Source organism: Oncorhynchus masou, chromosome 3 (genome assembly GCF_036934945.1).
Source record: "Oncorhynchus masou masou isolate Uvic2021 chromosome 3, UVic_Omas_1.1, whole genome shotgun sequence".
In the NCBI taxonomy this organism is placed as follows: Eukaryota; Metazoa; Chordata; class Actinopteri; order Salmoniformes; family Salmonidae; genus Oncorhynchus; species Oncorhynchus masou.
Genome location: NC_088214.1, coordinates 40990870 through 41014034, shown reverse-complemented (window position 1 = coordinate 41014034; position 23165 = coordinate 40990870). Strand labels below are relative to the sequence as shown.

General features: G+C 43.3%; 2 protein-coding genes across 4 annotated transcripts; one reads left to right on the top strand and one right to left on the bottom strand.

Moving 5' to 3' along the window:
- Nucleotides 1-463: 463 nt before the first annotated feature.
- On the top strand, nt 464-1942 carry LOC135507313 (transmembrane protein 125-like). Its single transcript, XM_064926881.1, has 2 exons — nt 464-885; nt 1197-1942. The coding sequence occupies exon 2, from the start codon at nt 1250-1252 to the stop codon at nt 1940-1942; it is 693 nt and encodes a 230-aa protein (XP_064782953.1). The 5' UTR covers nt 464-885; nt 1197-1249.
- A 5142-nt stretch (nt 1943-7084) lies between these two features.
- LOC135516789 (type III endosome membrane protein TEMP-like) lies at nt 7085-15041 on the bottom strand. 3 transcript variants are annotated; one of them, XM_064940957.1, is made up of 3 exons: nt 14908-15041; nt 12981-13141; nt 7085-9736 (listed from the first exon to the last, which is right to left on the bottom strand). In XM_064940957.1, the coding sequence occupies exons 2-3, from the start codon at nt 13132-13134 to the stop codon at nt 9318-9320; spliced, it is 573 nt and encodes a 190-aa protein (XP_064797029.1). In that variant the 5' UTR covers nt 13135-13141; nt 14908-15041; the 3' UTR covers nt 7085-9317. The 3 variants fall into 3 exon arrangements, with proteins under 3 accessions (XP_064797029.1, XP_064797030.1, XP_064797031.1); XM_064940958.1 differs by having other exon boundaries at nt 13008-13141; XM_064940959.1 differs by having other exon boundaries at nt 13074-13141.
- Nucleotides 15042-23165: the final 8124 nt, after the last annotated feature.

Below are 23165 nucleotides of genomic sequence, written 5' to 3'. Positions count from 1 at the left end.
GCGAAGCACTGGTCGATGTCACCAATGCCACACCATAACAATCCCACCCTCCCCCCCTATTTCCACCATATGTATTGTGAATTGTGATTGTGCGGTTGTCCTCTCTCATTGCCCATGTGTGTGTGTGTGTGTGTGTGTGTGTGTGTGTGTGTGTGCGTGCCGGTGCTGGTGCCAGCGAGCCCGTGATGCCAGCTTTGACAGAACCAAGTCAAATAAGTGGGCAGTGTGTCACTGTCATCAGGCTTACCATCTTGTGGGTGAGCGAAGCGTATACAAATCTTCTGCCTACCCACCCTCACTACCATTATCATCACTAGCATCCCCACTCATGATGGATTGTCCTAGACTCCCTCCTTCTGTGTGTTATCATCCTTGATTCTCTACCCTGACAATTATCACAACTCACAGTGAAAGTGTATGTGTGTGTGTGTCTGAGAGAGAGAGATAGGAGAACAGACCAGAGCGAGAGAGAGCGATAGGAGAGCAGACCAGAGAGAGAGAGAGAGAGAGAGCGATAGACGAGCAGACCAGAGAGAGATTACACTAAGGAGGGAGGACCTGTTGACATATATCTCTCAAGTCAGCCATGAGGATCTCCTTCAGGACTGGAAACTACCTCAGATAACCTGACACCACTGCAAACAAGCATACAGTCAACGCTGGGGCACATGGACCATGACACAACCAGGATGACTCCACTCTGAGACCCACCAAGATGCACAGCTTTGGAATTATGAACCACAACTGTCTCAACCAGCCTCCAGGAAGTTTTGTGGAGTGTGTATGTCTATCATGATGTGTTTTTGTTATGATGATCTGATTGGAGGACTGACAGGTGGGATGACTAAAGAGAGGCTGGAGGAACAGGCTTGTTAGTCTGCGCTGGTAAGTAATCTATATGTGACTTTGTTACTATGGCGCCAGCACCATCACGTGCACATTTCAGTACAACTCCAATAACAATCTCTGGAGAACTACTGTAGTATAGACTGCATCCCTCGAGAACTTTGAGTTGTGCATTGCTAATATAAACAATGTTGATGAGGCAACTAGCACAAAAGAGAACAAGTAGAATGTGATGAGATTTGCATGACATCTTTAACCATTGATAGAGTTCTTAACAAAGCTCAATGCTAGTTACACAAGCATAGAATTTGAATATGACATTTAACCCAAACTGCTCTTAACCCCCTCAGGTACCTATTGTGAGCTGGCTGGATCAACCTCGAGGGTGGCTCCCCTAGTAGCCATGGCTGAGATGGAGGAGTTCTCCCCCATGTCCTCGCGGCGCACCCCACGCCGGAACCCCCGTGTGCTGCGCCTGGACCCGGCCCTGCTCCAGCGGCGCGTGTTGGAGGACCAGGTGGAACTGTGGTGGTTCCGCGAGCCGCGGCGCTCCCTGCTCTGCTACTGCATCTCAGTGTGCCTCGTCCTGGGCTTGGGGCTGGGCGGCGTAGGCCTCCTCTCCACCACCACCAGCCTGTCCGGGGAGTGGCGCCTAGGAGTGGGCACCATGCTCTGCCTCCTAGCTCTGGCTGTCCTCCTCAAACAGCTCCTAAGCTCCGCTGTCCAGGATATGAATTGCGTTCACAGCCGGAGGCGGATAGAGTTAATGAAGAGCGGTGGGAGGGCGGACCCGGTGGTCATCATTTTTACCGGGATGTGTTTGGCACTCTGCGGAGGGGTCCTACTATACATGTCGCTGGCCAGCGGGCACCATGGGCCCGGGCAGCGCCACAGGGATATGTTCCTGTCCGGGGTGGTGCTACTGTGGGTAGGGGGCACCACCGGGTTGGCGGTGGCTGGGTACTTGCTGGTAGTGCACCTCCAGCAGAGGAGAGAGAGGAGGATGTTGCAGAGGCGGAGGAGGGGAGGGAGAGGGTTACGGGGCAGGGCAGTCAGGGTGTTTACGGTCTCCTCTAGTAGAACTAGCCTCATCTGAGAGTGCAGAACCGGGTCTTGTTCATTAGGCACCAAACGGCATTGCCCTAATGAACACTACCCTTGGTTGAAATAGTATTTGTGTTTCTTTAAAAGACTTGAGCTGTGCTTGATTGAGCTTGCCTGGCGCAATGGGCCCAGAGCCATAGACACTGTATACATCCCAGGTCTGTTGAAGAGGAGAGGAAAACAAGTGAGGAGAGGAGAGCAGGAGGTGAAAAGAGGAGGGGAGAGGGAGGCAAGTTAGGAGAGGAGAGACGAGATGAGACTAGGGGACTTAATAGATGAAGGGACTTGAGGGGAGGGAAAGATAGGAAAGGGGTATCACCACTCACTCTCCCGGGTCTGTAACAGAGTCCTGTGTTTGTTGCTGGCACTGTGACTGCGTCATCCTGTTGACTAATGCCCATTGCAGACCATGCCCACTATGCCAACTATGCCATTCACCACTGCTGTGTTGTGGGAACCAGGCTGTGCAGGGTGACACCAGCCCCACGGACCCCCAGGACCCTCAGTCACACTGGCCATTGTTTCTATCAGTGGCAGAATGAGCGCTACACTGCCATCGTCACAAACAAGCCACCCGCATTGGGGGAGACCCGACCAAGTCACATTGTTCTAGTTTCTCTGTGTTGTTTTGACTCACTTGTCCTATTTGATGTCATTATATTGACACAAATTTGGTAGTCTTATCAGTGCTTAATTTGTAAATCGGAAGGTGCAGGAACAATTTTTTTGCATGAAATCAGGTGACGTGGGGGGCTCAGAGGTACTGGAAAACATGATAAAATAGATGCATCTTTATAATAAAGCATAACGTGCATATCGTCGCATTCACCTAGTGGCATAGAGTAGAGGCGCTTACAGAAGTTGCACACATGGGCAGTGGTGGAAAAAGTACTCAATTGTCATACTTGAGTAAAAGTAAAGATACCTTAATGGAAAATAACTCAAGTAAAAGTGAAAGTAACCCAGTAAAATACTACTTGAGTAAAAGTATTTGGTTTCCAATATAGTTAAGTATCAAAAGCACATTTAATTGCTAAAATATACTTAAGTATAAAAGTACAAATCATTTAAAATTCCTTATATTAAGCAAATAAGACGGCACCATGTTCTTTTTAAAATTTTAATTAACGGATAGCCAGGGGCACACTCCAACACTTAGACATTATTTACAAACTAAGCATTTGTGTTTAATGAGTCTGCCAGATCAGAGGCAGTAAGGATGACAAGGGATGTTCTCTTGATAAGTGTGTGAATTGGACCTGCTAAGCATTCAAAATGGACCTAGTACTTTTGGGTGTCAGGGAAAATGTACGGAGTAAAAACTACAAGATTTTCTTTGGGAATGTAGTGAAGTAAAAGTTGTCCAAAATGTAAATAGTAAAGTAAAGTACAGATACCTGAAAAAAACGACTTAAGTAGAACCCTTAGTAGCCTAGGGTCTGGGGAAAATGGGCCCTTTTATAAACACATTTCATGCAACTCTACGTACTTTTACGACTGCAGACTTTGGAAGAATCTTTTTTAATACCACACAGATGATTGAAATGACAGGCTGGTTTGACACTGACAAACTGAGAATCTGAATTCATTAAAAAACGACTGAGTCTTGAATCCATCAATAGCCTAGGCCTAGATGTGTGGAGACACATATTGTACAATATGAGGAAGAAATTACAGTCCTAAAATAGCTTTCCAGTTTCACTGATTCACCCAATGATGTGCAACGCACTTGTGGCAAAATCCTATCTCTTTCTTGTTATACTTTGTAAAACATTGTAAAACAATGCTGTTCGCTCAATAGACCTATTTGGAAGTTGATCAAATATGTTGGTAGCCTACAGACAGATTAGTCTTCTCTTTTAAATGGAGTAGTATTCTGAATTATTTCATTTATTTCTGTACAGACAGCAGTAATTCTATAACTTTGGCAAATGTATTTCAATGTATCAGGGGTGCTGACTCTATAAGGAAAAATTGGCATATTAAATAACTGAACAAACAAATGTGATGAAGTGCAATGCTGGAGAAATGAGAGTTGCAGGATCATGTCTTTCAGAGCAGAGAGAGGGAGAGAAATCATAGAAAGTGACTCTCATTCTAGTTCTGTGAGAGACAAGCGTGCTTTTCTCTCGCACCACAGCAACGGCCATTCGTTGGTCTCAAATAAAGGCTACAGTGTTGTGCAAACCTTAATCAACTTTTTTAGGGGGCAGGAAAATGAATGGCAAGGCAACTCAAATGAACTTTGATCGCTTTTATTCACATTTTTACATTGCAAACAGTGAAAGTTATTTATTGTGCCACAAGAGGTACCGGATCCTACCAAATAGGTTTCCTGGAAAGGAACAGTCCAAAAATTAGAGGTGCCAGATCCTGTTCACCTCTTCTAAGATGTCCTAATATGGACACCGCACACTTATTTTGTATGTACTGTATCAGATGAATATCAAAATTTTTACAAATATGATGATATAGACTCAACAGCTCCAGGTCAATCTGTCTGTATAGATTGTATATTCTACTGTTTTTAGGTTAGTCTTTTCTCCATGAGACTTGTTGTCTTAATTCTTCATCAATGATGATAAAGTGGCAAAGAAAATGACTGAAAATATGTTTTTTTTGTACAAGAGCCGCATTTCAATAATTTATTACCAAGTAGATTATAATAAATGTATCAATATCAATGGTGACATGGAAGTGTTGTTCATTTTTAAGGATTGACAAAACAACATCACTTCAGCATAGTGTTTGATGGATCTCGCATCTTGAACATAATACAATTTTTACATCATATAAAAAGTGTCAAAAGACTACACAAAGTGCCTTCAGAAAGTATTTATACCCCTGGACTTATTTCACAAGTTGATTAATTACAGCCTGAATTCAAAATGGATTACATTGATAAATTGTCTCAACGATCTAGACACAACACCCCATAATAACAAAGTGAAAACATGCGTTTAGAAAAGTTTGCACATTTATTGAAAATAAAATACAGAAATATTCAATTTACATAAGTACTCACACCCCTGAGTCAATACATGTTAGAAGGACATTTGGAAGTGATTACAGCTATGAGTCTTTCTGGGTAAGTTTCAAAGAGTTTTTCATACCTGGATTGTACAATATTTGCCCATTATTCTTTTCAAGCTCTGACAAATTGGTTGTTGATCATTACTAGACAACCATTTTCAAGTCTTGCCATTTTCAAGTCAAAACTGGGACTTGGCCACTCAGGAACATTCACTGTCTCCTTGGTAAGCAACTCCAGTGCAGATTTAGCTTTGTGTTTTAGGTGATTGCTGAAAGGTGACTCCATCTCCCAGTGAATGGCTCAAAACAGACTGAACCAGGGATTCCTCTAGGATTTTGCCTGTGCTTACAGTTGGAGTCGGAAGTTTACATACGCCTTAGCCAAAAACATTAAAACTCAGTTTTTCACAATTCCTGACATTTAATCCTAGGACACATGTCCATGTCTTAGGTCAGTTAGGATCACCACTTTATTTTAAGAATGTGAAAAGTCAGAATAATAGTAGAGAGAATTATTTATTTCAGTTTGTATTTCTTTCATCACATTCCCAGTGGGTCAGAAGTTTACATACACTCAATTATTATTTGGTAGCATTGCCTTTAAATTGTTTAACTTGGGACAAATGTTTCGGGTAGACTTCGTTCCCTCAGTAAGATCGGTGAATTTTGGCCCATTCCTCCTGACAGAGCTGGTGTAACTGAGTCAGGTTTGTAGGCCTCCTTGCTCACACACACTTTTTCAGTTCTGCCCACAAATGTTCTATGGAACAAGCTTTTACTTCCTGACTGATGTCTTGAGATGTTGCTTCAATATATCCACGCACTTTTCCTTTCTCATGATGCCATCTATTTTGTGAAGTGCACCAGTCCCTCCTGCAGCAAAACACACCCACAACATGATGCTGCCACCCATGTGCTTCACGGTTGGGATGGGATTCTTCGGCTTGCAAGCCCCTCTCTTTTTCCTCCAAACATAACGATAGTCATTATGGCCAAACACTTCTATTTTTGTTTCATTAGACCAGAGAACATTTCTCCAAAAAGTGCGATCTTTGTCCCCATGTGCAGTTGCAAACCGTAGTCTTGCTTTTTCATGGCGGTATTGGAGCAGTGGCTTCTTCCTTGCTGACCGGCCTTTCAGGTTATGTCTATATAGGACTCGTTTTACTGTGGATATAGATACTTTTGTACCTGTTTCCTCCAGCATCTTCACAAGGTCCTTTGCTGTTGTTCTGGGATTGATTTGCACTTTTCGCCCCAAAGTACGTTCATCACCAGGAGACAGAACACATCTCCTTCCTGAGCGGTATGACGGCTGCATGGTCCGATGGTGTTTATACTTTATTCACTCTGTCAATTAGGTTAGCATTGTGTATTAACTACAATGTTGTTGATTCATCCTGAAATGTTCTCCTATTATAGCCATTAAACTCAATAACTGTTTTAAATTCACCATTGGCCTCATGGTGAAATCCCTGAGTGGTTTCCTTCCTCTCTGGAAACTGAGTTAGGAAGACCCCCAGTATCTTTGTAGTGACTGGGTGTATTAATACACCATCCAAACTGTAATTAATAACTTCACCATGCTCAAAGGGATATTCAATGTCTGCTGTGTATTATGGTACTTGTTAAGCACATTTTTACTCCTGAACGTATTTAGGCATGCCATAATAAACGGGTTGAATACTTATTGACTCAGGACATTTCAGCTTTTAATTTTTAAAATAATTTGTAAACATTTTGAAAAACATAATTCCACTTTGACATTATGGGGTATTGTGTGTAGGCCAGTGACAAATACATATACATTTGAACCATTTTAAATTGAGGCTGTAACACAACAAAATGTGGAAAAAGTCAAGGGTTGTGAATACTTTCTGAAGGCACTGTACATTCTTAAAAAAAGTATATGTTGTTTTTACAAACAGATCATCAGCATTGCGGAGCGTCTTCAGAAAATGAAAATCATTGCAACTATAACAATTTGCATCATCATTACTCATCTTCAATATGCAATATCCTTATCATCCTAATAATAAACTACATTTAAAAGAACTGTAACGGCGTTCTTCCTTAGTTGAAAGAGAGTCGGACCGAAATGCAGCGTGTAAATTACTCATGTTTATTTAGTGAAGACAAACGAACAAACTATACACGAATAACTAATAAATACAAAAATAACAAACAGAACGTGAAACCTATTACAGCCTGACTGGTGCACACAACACAGAGACAGGAACAATCACCCACGAAATACAAGGCGAAAACCAGGCTACCTAAATACGGTTCCCAATCAGCGACAACGAGAATCACCTGACTCTGATTGAGAACCGCCTCAGGCAGCCAACCTATTTAACACACACACACCCCTAATCAACTACAATCCCAAACACTACAAACCCCAATACGAAAATACAATACATAATAACCCCATGTCACACCCTGGTCTGACTAACTAATAAACTAAAACACAAAATACTAAGACCAAGGCGTGACAAGAACTTCTCATTCGATGAGCCACCCTTAAGAAAGGGTGGCTCATTTAGTCCCACACCTGAGAAAAGTCCAACTTTAAACTAAACATAACTCTTAAGTCTTAATGAAGCCGTCATAAAACCTTTATAAGGCTGACATTTAAATCATTCATAAGCAAACATCATGCCATATAAGTTTGGATTGTGTTAAATCCAACTATGTATAGTTGGTGTCCCTGTAAGGTGGTGTCCCCCAAGGTTCTATTCTGGGTCCTGTGCTTTTCTAAACTGTTATTAGGCATAATTAGATGTAATTACCATTTATATCATAATTTATGTATGTGTTTGCTTACAAATGATTTCAATGTACAAAACATTAGGATCACCTGTTATTTCCATGACAGACTAACCAGGTGAACCCAGCTGAAAGATTTGATCCCTTAGTGATTTCACTGAAATCCACTTTCAAGTAGTGTAGATGAAGGGGAAGAGAGGTTAAATTAGGATTTTTACACCTTGAGACAATTGAGACATACACATTGTATGTGTACCATTCAGAGGTTTATGGTAGTAGGTGCCAAGGGCACTGGTTTGAGTGTGTCCAGAACTGCAACGCTGCTGGGTTTTTCATGCTCAACTGTTTCTCATGTGTATCAAAGGACATCCAGCCAACTTGACACATCTTGTAGAGTCCATGTCATGACAATGCTGTTTAGGCTGTTATGAGGGCAAAAGTGGTTGCAACTCAATATTAGGAAGGTGTTCCTAATGTTTGGTACACTCAGTGCACAAAGTGTGCTCTTCAAGGATGAATCCCGGTTTCAACTGTACTGGGCAGATGGCGTGTTATTGTGTCGTGTGGGCAAGCGGTTTGCTGATGTCAACATTGTGAACAGAGTACCGCAAGCTGGTGGTGGGGGTTATGGTATGGGCAAGCATAAGCTACGGACAACGAACACAATTACATTTTATCAATGACAATTTGAGATAACGTGACAAGATCATGGGGCCCATTGTCATGCCATTTATCCACCGCCATCACCTCATATTTCACCATGATAATTTACGGCCCCATGTTGCAAAGATCTGTACACAATTCCTGGAAGCTGAAAATGTCCCAGTTCTTCCATGGCCTGCAAACTCGCCAGACACATCACCCATTAAGCATGTTTGGGATGCTCTGGATGGACATGTATGACAGCATGTTCCAGTTCCCGCCAATATCCAGCAACTTTGCACAGCCATTGAAGCGGAGTGGGACAACATTCCACAGGCCAAAATCAACAGCCTGATCAACTCTCTCCGAAGGAGATGTCGCGCTGTATGAGGTATTTGTGACCAACATATCTGCATTCCCATTAATGTGAAATCTACAGATTAGGGCCTAATGAATTCATTTCAATTGACTGATTTCCTTATATGAACTGTAACTCAGTAAAAGCTTTGACATTTTTGCATGTTGCATTTATGTTTTTGTTTAATGTAGTATTTATGAAGACTTGATGAATGTTCTATAAAGCCTTAATAGGTTGTTGTTTGTTTAAAATGGGACCATGATCATTTCTCAGTATCTTTCATCTATCAACATATTCTCACCAGACCTGGATTCAAATAATAATTGTTTTCTTTCAAATACGTTGAGTGTTTGATTGAGACTGCCTGAAGTGCCTGTTTCGCCTGGAGGGCAGATTTTTCCACTTTAGGGTGCCACACAAGCTCAATTAAGCACAGCTGGAGCATCTGAAAGAAAACAAATTTTATTTGAATCCAGGTCTGGTCTGGACAGCATCTGCTCTGTGAAGTGAACCCACCACTGTCACCCAATCAACAGTAAATAATAATTTTCAACCAGTCCTGAAATCACCCAATGGTGAACTGAAGATCATCATCACTATCCTCCACCACCTCTCCTTCCATCCCTTCGTCCTCGTGACTCTCTGCCCTCGCCCTCTCGCTGGCCTGGATGTAATTATCCTCTATGAAGCCATCGTCGTCATCAGTATCCAACCCTCGATGGGTCCCATTACCTCCACGTCCTCGGCCCACCATACCGTGCCCAGGGACGGTAACCTCGTCTGGGCTCTGCTGGCTGGCTGTGTCCCCCTCGGGTAGCAAGGAGTGGTGGTAGCTGGCTAGGTAGCGGTGGAAAAGGCGGCACTTGATGGCCACCACGATGAACAGGGAGACGGTCAGGGCGGAGGCCAGCGCTGCAGCCATGTAGGGCCAGGTCTGGGAGCTAACGTCCTCACCAGGGGAAACAGCCTTGGTGGAGTTGACAGCTGTGGGATGCAGGGGACAGGAGAATGGGGTAAATTCTGAGAATATCCTGAGAATTTACCAAATACCCACCACACTAGCATACTACATAGATTGAAGCAATGTATTGAGCAAGCACCCTAGGTGGTATGCTAGTGTGAAAATGGGTACATAAGCATATTTATAGTAATTGAATGATTATTAAAGAGTTACTGAACATGGTTATTTGTTCACTTTGTCCAAACTAATACTGTATTTAGCCTATACCAAACCAAAGATAACTTGTCAAGGTATGTTAAGGGTTAACATATGCCAGTAAACTGAAACAGTGTTATAATTTAGCACTAGATTAGTGAGCTTTATATGTAGTCTGGGAAGGTGTTTAATGTAACCTGGGCTGGTGTTATGGGCGGGACATAGGGGGCCTGGCCTGCCCTACCAACTCAAATTGTATTGGTCACATACACATGATTAGCAGATGTTATTGCGAGTGTAGCAAAATGCTTGTGCTTCTAGCTCCGACAGTGCAGTAATATCTAACATATTACACAACATAAACCCAATACACACAAATCTAAGTAGGAATGAATTAAGACTATACACATATTGACGAGCGATGCCAGAGCGGAACGGACTAAGATACAGTAGAATAGTATAGAACACAGTATACACATATGAGATGAGTAATGCAAGATATGTAAGCATTATTAAGTGAATGAGATACCGTAGAATAGTATATAAAACAGTATATACATATGAGATGAGCAAATGCAAGATATGTAAACATTATTAAGTGACTAAGATACTGTAGAATAGTATAGAATACAATATATACATATCAGATGAGTAATGCCAGATATGTAAACATTATTAAAGTGAATAGTGTTCCGTACCTACCTCGCACATCGAAATAAAATATTGAAATATTCATAATTTATCTGTCCAGACAGCATCAGATACATGGACTACATGTAGTAAAACAGTGGCGCTGTTTCGCTCACTAGGATGCATTCTCTGGTGAGAGTTTCAGCAGAGAAGAATAGGAGAAGCGAGAGGACTCACTCTCACACGAATACGTCCAGAATAAGCACAATGGGTTGCTATGGACATAATATGCAGACCTAAGATCGTCACTAGCCTTCCCGCCTTTGGGACAACAGCTCCCATTGTTAGGGTTGAGACATGAGCATCTCGTCATTATATATAAATCTCCGGTTTCAGCCTCTCGCAAATTGGAAAGGAAAGTTGGCATGTGCACAGGGCACTGTTAAGATGCTGGTTTCCCCTAAAGTAAATAAATGTTTTGCCAAAATTATGTAATTACTCCTGTCTAAATAAAAACATTCAAAATACACCAGAGAGCATAACTTAACCAGAGGACCATTCGTTTATTTTAATATAGCTGTGGATTGTTTCAAATCATTTGTGTATAGGCCTATGCCTATTTGGGAATCTAGCCATTTGAGCAGCGCACATGGCAAAATGTCTAGCCAATTAAATTGCGGCGGTCAGTGAAAAGCATCTAAAATATGTGTGAAGATAATGTGTCTTGAGTATAACTTCAAATGCTGCAACAAGTGGGAGGGTGTGTGACGAAGATATGGCGTCTCGCTCCAGAATGCTCCAGAATTACGCGTTTTGTCAATCTTGTCATTGTCTTTCGTTTAGAGTGCTTCGTGAGCAATGAGCATGTGTCTGGTTTCACCGTCCTGATAACACCGAGGAAGTACGGGCCTGCGTGTATGCATAAAAGTAGGCCTATCTGGTGCTGATTTGGCAATGTCTGATTGTCTTAGCTCACCACATCCACCACTAATAAACAGAGCTTCTCAGTCATTTTTATTCACCTCACATATTGTAAATTAAGTATTTGTTTTAACATACATTGCAAATGATAGTTCCTCGGTATTTGATAAATATGTCCAACACTCACGGCCTTGATAAACACCAAGCTTTGGTGTGAAAGAGCAAAAAGCATGATCCCATATATCCAGTGGAAACGTCACTGGCGTGGGAAACTGATGGCCCAGAATAGGCTAGTTGATACGATGTTGCAAGTTCGCTTGAGACACGGCGGAGGAATAGCTAAAGTCAAACGGATAGAAAGGGAGGCAGACAGACGGAGTAGAATGTGATTGAAATAGCGATAATTTTCATCGCGATATTTTATACTATTTTTTTTTCCGGCTTTAGGCCTATGTACTGTATTCTACGCAGTTAATGATGGAAGTGATATGCCTACTGCAAATATTTATATAATAACCATCATATCGAAGTAAACTTGGTGTTACGCCATGACATGTTGTGTGGTCCTTCCACTACGACTCATCAGAAAAGCATGCCGTTCATTAGGCTACAGATTAAATAAATTATGATGAATTTCACAGGGCGGTGAAAGTGCAAGGTGATGAGTTTGATGCTCCTTTCCAATAAATATCGAGGGTTTTATTCTGGTGAAATTATCATCGATGCTTGCCTGCTGTGTGACAAATAAAAATAATCTTGCTCTTCTCTCCATAATAATCTCATCATGTAGGTTATATGTGTGAGTGCCAATACCAGAGTGGGCACACGCACGTAGAGTTGAAAATGCGAAGGAAACCCATTTAATTTGTATTTTTTATTTGGTACCTGGGAATTTACGGCAAACTGTATTTTGATCCCTACGCCATCACGCACAGCCTTTTATCTGCAACAAGTACATTTGATGGAATCATCTCTGGTGGGAAAATAAACAAATTGTTTTTATGCAGATTTTAGAATATTCTCACGAAAATCTGGCGCCAATTAGATGGAAACCTAGCTAATGTATCCATATGGCAGAGACTGGTGATCTCCCCATAGTTGAATTTTAACTTTTAGATTTTTACCATTTTACTTCAAATTATTATTATTTACCATGTGTCAATGCTTTTGAGAAACGAAAACATTATTTTTGAAATGAAACTGTTCCACGAAAATGCGCATACAAAAATAATCATAATTTTCACGCAGATCGATAGAAATGGTAGGCTAAATTGTAAGCTTCGCCTATAATCTTTACTAAAACGGTAATTTAAAAAAAAGATGAACGCCCAAGCGCGTGAACACCTACGGGGTCTTGTGAAAAAACGTGCCCGCCTACGGACATCATAGGCCCGTCCAACTGATTCGTTCTGGCGCCGGCCTTGAATTTAACACTCTTCGAATTAAAGATACAGGTGAATTTGCTGTGAAAATGACACGAATGAAATGCATGTATTTGTCTGTTGACAGTTAATTAATTACTGTTTGTTGAGGCACGGTTCTCGTCACCTTCCATCGGGAAGTTGCTTTGAAATGCTTGACTTTCTCCCAGGACTGATCGAGGAGGATGTGCACCTGTAATAAGTGCCATCCAGAAACAAAAGGCCAGGATCGCACTGCAGCCCAGATGTTCCATGATGATCCTACAGAAACAAGAAGATTTGAGTGACATGATGAGCAAGTGTACTTTAGAGAATCATTGTACCATCTAAACCGCTGTGAAATATATATTTTCTATAACAACAAATATAGTAATTTCTGCCATTTGAAGCTGGGAGAAGGGTGGAATTGTGGCCCACAATTCAGGGTGTTCCTGCATGTGGGCATTCCTGCTCATGCAGGAACCCCTCTCTATACTTCTATTGGTACATTTTTAAATTAGGACAGGTGGGGGGAGGGGGCGTTAATGCACAATAACGTTGGATGCCAGCGGTGATAAACCCCTCAGAAGAAGGGGCGACAACGGTAACTAGCTAGCCATACACAAGTGGTAGACAGTGTCCAATTGCCCTCGACTGTCAGGCACTGTTTTCCTACAGTTCTGTTGATGACGGTGAGGGCAGGTGTTCGGCAGGTGGGAGTGAAGGACACTGTGTGCTAGCTTATCCAGCTAGTCTTAAGGAGGACGCCGGTACACAGTTAGCTAATACACGATGTCACCCTAGCCTCCAGTCTGCTGTGCTAGCGGGAAGCGGGGACGACTGGTAGACAGTGTCCTTCACTCCCACCTGTCGGGCACAGTTTTCTCTAGTACACAGCAGGCGGTGGTGAAAGTATGCTAGCTAGCTAACTTGCAAGCTAGCATACAGTGTCGCTAACTAGCACATGGTGTTGCCCTAGTCTCCCCTCTGCTGTGTACCGGAGAAAACTGCGCCCGAAGGACACTGTCTACCCGTCTGTCAGGCACGGTTTTCTCCAGTACACAGCAGGCAGGGGAGACACTGTGTGCTAGCTAGCTAACTAGTGTCCTTCGCCCCCAGATATTACTTTTATTTCCCTTTTTACCCAAATTCAAAACTGTCACTTAAGCATGAAGATGTCGTGCTCATGTTGGAATAAATGGGGTGCTCGGTGGGGGGCGTGGGGATGGCCACATGCAGTAACATTTCGAATTTTAGGCTGCAGTTAAGGATATTAGAATCTGGTATTTTACCGAAAGTAACATTTGCTAAATCAAAACTTAAGAACAGGAAGCATAGAAATAGCGCACATAGAAAATATCTACCGCTTCTTAGACTTGCTTTCAAAGAATATGGCAGATCTATAACACACATTTCTTAGTGAATTTGGTCAGGTGGGACAAAAATGGTCATATTACATGTTACACAGATACTAAACTCATCTGCCCTGTTTCACTCTAGCTCTTGGATTGGACACATTGATAGACTGAAGGGTCGTCTCTTAGACTCAATAGCGTAAACAGTTTATGCATAAGAATGAGAGTTAACAAAATTAAGGAAAAGTATGGAATTTACACAATACTGTCCAATCCATAATTAACACTCATTCTAATGCACCAACTACCCCTGTTGATAAAAACAAGATGAGAGTAATAATATGATATTCAACACAGTGACAAAACAACCACTGGGGTGATTTTCAATAACAACCCACAATTAACCAAGGTTGACAGTAACAATTACATTATATCAAGGTTGTCACCACAAGTATTGTTTTGATTATCTTAATATTGCTCATAAACATTTTCCAAAACAAATTCTGAAAATAAAAGAGGGAATCTCCAGATTAAATGTTGAGTCTCGTGATACAGACAGGGTACATCAAGTCCTTTCTAGGTCAACAATATACAGTGGTCATATGACCACTGCATGCGTATAACTGACATTACTCAAAAGTATAGCTAACTCCCTCTCCATACGAATATTAACACATCATTTATATTACATACCTGACAAACAATATTTGTTGATATCCAAGTGGATTACAGAAGCTTCAAGATTTACAGGTGTTTTGTCCCCTTGTTTAGCCTTTAAATAGCCTACTGCGACTTGTGCTAAAGGTTAAAAGAGGTGTCACTGACTGCTCCATACATAGCCTTAAGAAAGAGAAAGTTAATAAGTAACTTTATTACTGGGTTTGGTTTGTCATTCATTCCTATCTCTGTCCCTTAATTCAGTCAGCTATTGAAGGCTCAATAATGTGCTGGTAATTGGCTTAGTAATGTATTAAATGGATTCAGTGGGGCTCCCGAGTGACGCAGTGGTCTTGAGGCGTCACTACAGACCCGGGTTCAATCCCAGGCTGTGTCAAAGCCGGCAGTGACCGAGAGACCCATGAGGCAGTACACAATTGGCCCGGTATCGTTAGGGTAGGGGAGGGTTTGGCTGGCCGGCATTTCCTTGTCCCATCGCGCTCTAGCGACTCCTTGTGGCGGGCCGTGCGCCTGCAAGCTGACACGGTCGCCAACTGGACAGTGTTCCTCCAACATATTGGCGCAGCTGGCTTCCGGGTAAAGCGAGCAGTGTCAAGAAGCGTGTTTCGGAGGACGCATGGACCTTCGCCTCTCCCAAATCCGTAGGGGAGTTGTGGTAATGGGACAAGACTGTAACTACCAATTGGATATCACGGATTTGGGGGGAATAGTACAACAACAAAAATATATAATAATGGATTCAGTGGGGAGAATAGTAGTATTTTCCTTGGAAATTACTTGCTGGCTGAAGCACCCATCTCTGTAAGCCTTGAATTAATTTGAGATGGTTCAAATGGAGTGTCAATAATAGGTACAGTGCATTCAGACCCCTTGACTTTTTCCACATTTTGTTACGTTACAGCCTTATTCTAAAATGGATTAAATAAAAACATTTCACTCATCAATTACACACAATAGCCCATAATGACGAAACAAAAAAATGTTTTATAGAATTTTTTGCAAATGTATAAAAAAAACAAATTCAGAAATACCTTATTTACATAAGTATTCAGACCCCTTGCTATGAGACTTGCAATTGAGCTCAGGTGCATCCTGTTTCCATTGATCATCCTTGAGCTGTTTCTACAACTTCATTGGAGTCCACTTGTGGTCAATTCAATTGATTGGACATGATTTGGAAAGGCACACACCGGTCTATATAAGGTTCCACAATTGACAGTGCATGGCAGAGCAAAATCAAACCATGACGTGGAAGAAATTGTTCGAAGAGCTACGAGACAGGATTGTGTCGAGGCACAGATCTGGGGAAGGGTACCCAAACATTTCTGCAGCATTGAAGGTCCCCAATAACACAGTGGCCTCCATTATTCTTAAATGGAAGAAGTTTGGAACCACCAAGACTCTCCATAGAGCTGGCCATCTGGACACACTGAACAATTGGGGGAGAAGGGCCTTGATCAGGGAGGTGAACAAGAACCAAATGGTCACTCTGATAGAGCACTAGAGTTCCTCTGTGGAGATGGGAGAATGTTCCAGAAGGACAACCATCTCCGCAGCACTCCACCAATCAGGCCTTTATGGTAGAGTGGCCAGACGGAAGCCACTCCTCAGTAAAAGGCACATGATAGCCCGCTTTGAGTTTGACAAAAGGCACCTAAAGGGTTCTCAGACCATGAGAAACAATATTCTCTCGTCTGATGGAACCAATATTGAACTCCTTGGTCTGAATGCCAATTGTCACGTCTAGGAAACCTGGCACCATCCCTTCGGTGAAGCATGGTGGTGGCTGCATCATCCTGTGCAGATTTTTCAGTGGCATGGACTGGGAGACTTGTCAGGATCTAGGGAAAGATTAACAGAGCATAGTACAGAGAGATCCTTTATGAAAACCTACTCCAGAGAGCTCAGGACATCAGACTGGGGCCAATGTTCACCTTCCAACTGCCATGTAGGTAAAATGGGATATGAGGTCTGTTATACTCACAGACATCATTCAAACAGTTTTAGAAACTTCTGATTGTTTTCTATCCAAATCTACTAATAATATGCATATATTAGCAACTGGGCCTGAGTAGCAGGCTGTCACGCTCTTTCAAAATCGAACCCAGAAGCAGACCAGGACAAGGAGAGTAGGAAGAAGGTAAGTATTTATTTACAAGTGAATGTGAATGGGTAGATATATCCAGGTGGCGTAGCGGGCAGCGGTGGTGAGTTGATGGGAGTAAATAGGTGGATCCAATGGGGTAGCGGAATTCTCCGACGACCAGGCGGGAATGGGGTAAATGATCCGGGTGAGTAACTGAAGACAGAACAAACGGAGGTAAGTTTAAGGCAAGCAATATGTAAAAAAACAACAAAACAAATTCTATCCAACTTGAGGCTGATACTATGACACGACATACTGTTCATGGCTAACGATCCGGCAGGGAATGGATGTCAGGTCCGGGCTTATGAAGAGGAGAGATGATGATCAGGACCAGGTGTGCAGATAGTTGATGGGATACAGGTGCGGGTAATCAGAACTCCCAACTGGCTACATTGCCCGGCAACCAGACAGGGTGCGTTCCAGGACGCCGGAAAAAACTCCAGAACAGAAAGGCAAAAAACAGACTCAGGAAATGGGATTCGTGACAGTACCCCCCCTCCGACGAACGCCACCGGGCGGACTACCCGGAGCGCCAGGGTGGAGGCGGTAAAAGTCACGAAGCAGGTCATCGTCAAGGATCTGACGCCGAGGAATCCAACTCCTCTCCTCAGGACCATATCCTTCCCAATCCACTAAATACTGGAACCCTCGAACCCCGCCGTCTGGAGTCCATGATGCGGCGCACCGTGTAGACAGGACCACCTCCGATCATCCGAGGAGGAGGAGGACGAGGAGGAGGGGGCAACAGAGGACTGAGGAGAACCGGCATGAGGCAGGAGACATGAAAGGTGGGATGTACTCTTAGTGTAGTAGGCAACTTGAGTCGGACCACAACAGGATTAATGATCTTCTCCACTACAAACGGACCAATGAACTTCGGTGACAGTTTCCAAGACTCAGTCCGTAGAGGAAGATCCCGTGTAGCCAACCAAACCCTATCTCCGACGGTATAAGCGGGGGCAGGAATACGGCGACGATTCGCCTGGATCTGATACCGGTCAGAAACCTTAAGGAGGGCCTTCCTGGCCCGATGCCAGGTGCGGTGGCAACGACGAATGTGGGTCTGGACAGAAGGAACCGAGAGATCCCACTCCTGAGAAGGAAACAAGTGAGGTTGGTAACCATACAGGCACTGGAAAGGAGATATCCCAATGTCACAGGGCAACCCGTGGACCCTGAACACCTCCCTAACCAGGATCTCGGACGTCTCAGTGGCAGAAGGCAGCTTGGAGAGGGGAACAAAGTGGGCAAACTTGCTGAATCTATCCACAATCGTCAGAATAACCGTGTTACCAACAGAAGAGGGCAACCCCGTGACAAAATCCAGGGCCAGATGCGACCAAGGTCGCCGGGGAATAGGTAGGGGGTGAAGAAGCCCAGAGCTGGCCCGATTGGTACTCTTATTCTGCGCACAAACAGGACAAGCGGCAACAAACCTCCGGGTATCGTCTCCCATGGCAGGCCACCAAAATCGTCTGCGCAGTGGCGCCATAGTCCGAGCAACACCAGGGTGACAAGCTATCTTGCTGGCGTGGGACCACTGAAGGACAGCAGAACGAACTGACTCAGGCACAAACAACTGACCGGGTGGACCGTTACCGGGCTGTGTCCGAAGAGCCGCCATCACCTCCTCCTCAATCCTCCATGTAACGGCTCCCACGACAACGTTCTGGGGAAGAATCGTCTCAGTCTTGGCCCCACTCTCCTCCGTCATAGAGAACATCCGGGACAGGGCGTCCGCCTTCCCGTTCTTCGACCCAGGTCGGAACGTCAGGGAAAAATTGAAGCGTCCAAAAAACAAAGCCCACCGGGCCTGACGGGAGTTGAGACGTTTAGCCGATTGCACGTAAGCCAGATTCTTGTGGTCAGTCCAGACCACAAACGGTTGCTCCACTCCCTCCAACCAGTGACGGCACTCCTCCAAGGCAAGCTTCACAGCGAGAAGCTCCCGGTTACCCACATCGTAGTTTCTTTCAGCTGGAGAAAGACGACAAGAGTAGAAGGCGCAGGGATGGAGTTTACCGTCAGTGGAGCTACGCTGGGACAGTATGGCGCCCACCCCCACATCAGATGCATCCACCTCCACAACGAACTAATGGGAAGTGTCAGGTTGAGAGAGAATCGGGGCGTTGGTGAATCGGCTCTTCAAATCTAGAAATGCTTGGTCTGCCTCAGGAGACCAACAGAACTTTCTGGTGCAAGACGTCAGTACAGTTAAAGGGGCGGCCACCCGGCTGTAATCACGGATAAACCTCCGATAAAAATTTGCAAACCCCAGGAATCTCTGGTGCTGCAATTTCGTACCAGGCTGGACCCAATCCCGAACCGCCCGAACCTTCTCTTGGTCCATCTTGATCTCTCCCCTGGAGATGATGTACCCGAGGAAGGACGTCGTGTGGGCGTGAAAATCACACTTCTCAGCCTTCACGAACAGACGGTTCTCCAATAACCGCTGCAGGACCTGCTTGACATGCTGAACGTGGCTAGAAAGCTCCTTCGAGAAGATGAGGATATCATCCAGGTAAACGAACAGGGTGCGTTCCAGGACGCCGGAAAAAAACACTCCAGAACAGAACACAGGCAAAAAACAGACTCAGGAAACGGGATTCGTGACACAGGCAGTTTACTCTGGGCACCTTATTAATCCAAGCTACTCAATTACTGCCCCCAGCCATAAGAAATTTAAGAAGCGTGGTTTGGCGTGTCATGTTTCGGAGGACGCATGACTCGACCTTCACCTCCTGAGCTCATTGGGGAGTTGTAGCAATGAGACAAGATCGAAAATTGAGGAGGAAAAGGGGGTAAAATACCATGATGGTAAGCTAAATAAATACCTGCTTATCAAGGCTAGGAATGTCCGTGTAAATGGGTGAAAATGACTCAAAACATGAGTAGGTTTGTTTATGTAGGAGAATATGCCCAGAGTTAGCTTAAATGACGACGTACCTATTACATGTTACAGGACACCCCGTCTTTTTCTATCATTCCATACCCTCTAAATCAGTACACCCCAGAAGTGACACAGAGTTGACTTGTTCTATCAGTCCAGAGATCCCAGCAAAAATCGGCTTTTCATTTATCTGACTTTCATTTATCTGCATGTCCAGCCCTTATATTTAGCCTTCCAATGAAGTCTTTTACCAGATCACAAAACAATTTGACATATAAACAGTTGCATTCTTGAGTTTTGTGGAAAAATTACAATAAAAAAATATTTTCTGCCAAATGCAAAAACCTGATAAAATTGTATTTATATGAATGCTGTAAGTACAAAAATTGTTTGTGCACTGGGGAATTAATATCTAACTAGTAAGTGACAACTGCAGCTATGTCTTTGACATAGACGCTTGCTAAAAAACTTTCATGAGCAAGCCTTCCTTCATGAACTAGCCTCTGTAAAATGGTACAGAGTCAGCTTGATCCGCTTGGACTTTCTTTTTTGATATTTTCTGTGGTATTGTTAACAAACACGCCCCCATAAAGAAAATGAGAATTAAAAACAGGTTCGACCGTGATCTTGCAGCGTTACTCCACCTCAATAATTGCATTTGGCGAAAGGCTTGGCACATGCATACTCAGGCTGACTGGCTCTCATTCAGGCAAATGAGAAATACGTGCACTCAGGCTATCTGGAAGGCCAAAGTTAGTTACTTTCAGGAGCAGTTCTCTCTCTGTGGGTATAACCCGAAGAAATTCTGAAAAACAGTCATAGACCTGGACAATAAACCCTCCTCACAGCTGCCCATGTCCCTTAAAGTTGAGGATGTGGTTGTTACTGACAAGAAGCACATGGCTGAGCTCACTAATCACCCTATCATTAAGTCAGGATTCCTATTTGACTCAGCCATGCCTCCTTGCCCGTCCAACATTTCCTCATCTCCCACCCCTTTTAATGCGACTATCCCAGATGCTTCTCCCTCTTTTTCCCCTGCCTCGCTACAAAGTTTCTCCCTGCAGGCAGTCACTGAGTCTGATGTGCTAGAGGAGCTCTTGAAACTTGACCCCATAAAACCATGTGGGTCAGATGGTTTAGACCCTTTCTTCTTTAAGGTTGCTGCCCCTATCATCACCAAGCCTAGCTCCAACCTTTTTAACCGGTCTCTCCTTTCTGGGGAGGTTCCCATTGCTTGGAAGGCAGCTGCGGTTCGTCCTTTATTTAAAGGGGGAGATCAAGCTGATCCACTGTTATAGGCCATTTCTATATTGCCCTGTTTATCGAAAATGTTGGAAAAATCAACTGACTGGCTGTCTTGATGTCTATAGTAATTCTCTCTGGTATGCAATCTGGTTTCCGCTCAGGTTATGGATGTGTTACTGCAACATTAAAGGTCCTCAATGATGTCACCATTGCCCTTGACTCTAAGCAATGTTGTGCTGCTATTTTTATTGACTTGGCCAAAGCTTTTGATATGGTAGACCATTCCATTCTTGTGGGCCGGCTAAGGAATATTGATGTCTCTGAGGGGTCTTTGGCCTGGTTTGCTAACTACCTCTCTCAAAGAGTGCAGTGTATAAAGTCAGAAAATCTGCTGTTTCAGCCACTGCCTGCCACCAAGGGAGTACCCCAAGGCTCAATCTTAGGCCCCATGCTCTGCTCAATTTTCATCAACAATATAGCTCAGGCAGTAGGAAGCTCTCTCATCCATTTATATACAGATGATACTGTCTTATACTCAGCTGGCCCCTTTATAGTGACTGGGTGTATTGATACATAATCAAAAGCCTAATCAATAACTTTACCATGCATTGGAAAAGCCCCCTGGCCTTTGCGGTTGAATTTGTGCTTGAAATACACTAGGGACCTCAGATAGTTTCAAGGTTACAAATGTAAAGTTTTATTAGTCCTTTTTACAGGATACGCATGGTCTACATCGTCCAACGAAATGCTTACTTGTATGTTTCTTTTCGACATTGATAATTGTATGTCTGGGGTAAAGAAAAAATGCCGTTAACCCCTATCATTGCACACAGATTGAGTCCATGCAACTTATTATATAATCTGTTAAGCACAAGTTGACTCCGGAACTTATTTAGACTTGCTATAACAAAGGGGGAAAATACTTATGTAACCAAGAAATTTGACATTTCAATCCCACTTTGTAATGCAACAATGTGAAAAAACCCAAGGTGGTGAATACTTATGATATGCACTGTATGCCCAGAAACACATGTACTTAAACACACACACACACACACACACACACGAGTAATGAGCAAAGTTATTGATATGTCCACGCTTCTTCCTAAATTAGCTATTGGTAAACATACATCCTTTATCACTACCATAACAGAAACTCCAGGGGGATGATGCAGACCAGAACACTACTGCCCCACAATGGCTATGGCCAATACATAGCATCAGCAATCCAGGGTTTATATACATCACTTGTTGTAACATACTGTACCTGACTGTATCCAGATGCTTTGATTGAGTCATTTGATCCCAACTTTAATGCATGATGTTTTTCTCTGCTCAGGATTTGTTTGCAAAGGTGATGTTTTGACTCACCATGACTGAAGGCTTGATGTGCAGACATAACACACATCTCATCTTTGTCCTTTGATCCAAAAGGTTTGCACCAATATGTCTACAGTACATTGATCCAAAAGGTTTGCACCAATATGTCTACAGTACATTGATCCAAAAGGTTTGCCCCAATATGTCTACAGTACATTGATCCAAATGGTTTGCATGTTGAGTTAAATTATGGAATGAAGATGTCCTTGAGTTCGTTATTGACCTATATGTCTTTACAATCAGTAATGGGGGGTGGGGGAGTTATGCTTGTTGTGTAGCTGTGGAACATATTTCCTCCTAAAGGTCAGTAAAGATTACCATCATCAGCAGAAGCAGCAGCAGTAGTATAAGAGCAGCTATATAGCGCGTAGCCTTAGGGCTGCACTCACTCAGTAGCTTTTCTTTGTTTCGAGACAAAAATACAGTACAAGCACATACACACTCATGGCTGAAGCAAAGGAAAAACCTCCAATATCTCTCTTCTTTGATTTTTCACTTGGAATGACCCTCCCCCTCAGTCCCCCCAAACAAACGAGTGTTATATGGATTGAACCCGTAATATTACTCCTGAACTTCTTCCTCCCCTCAAGGCATACAATATTGACAAGC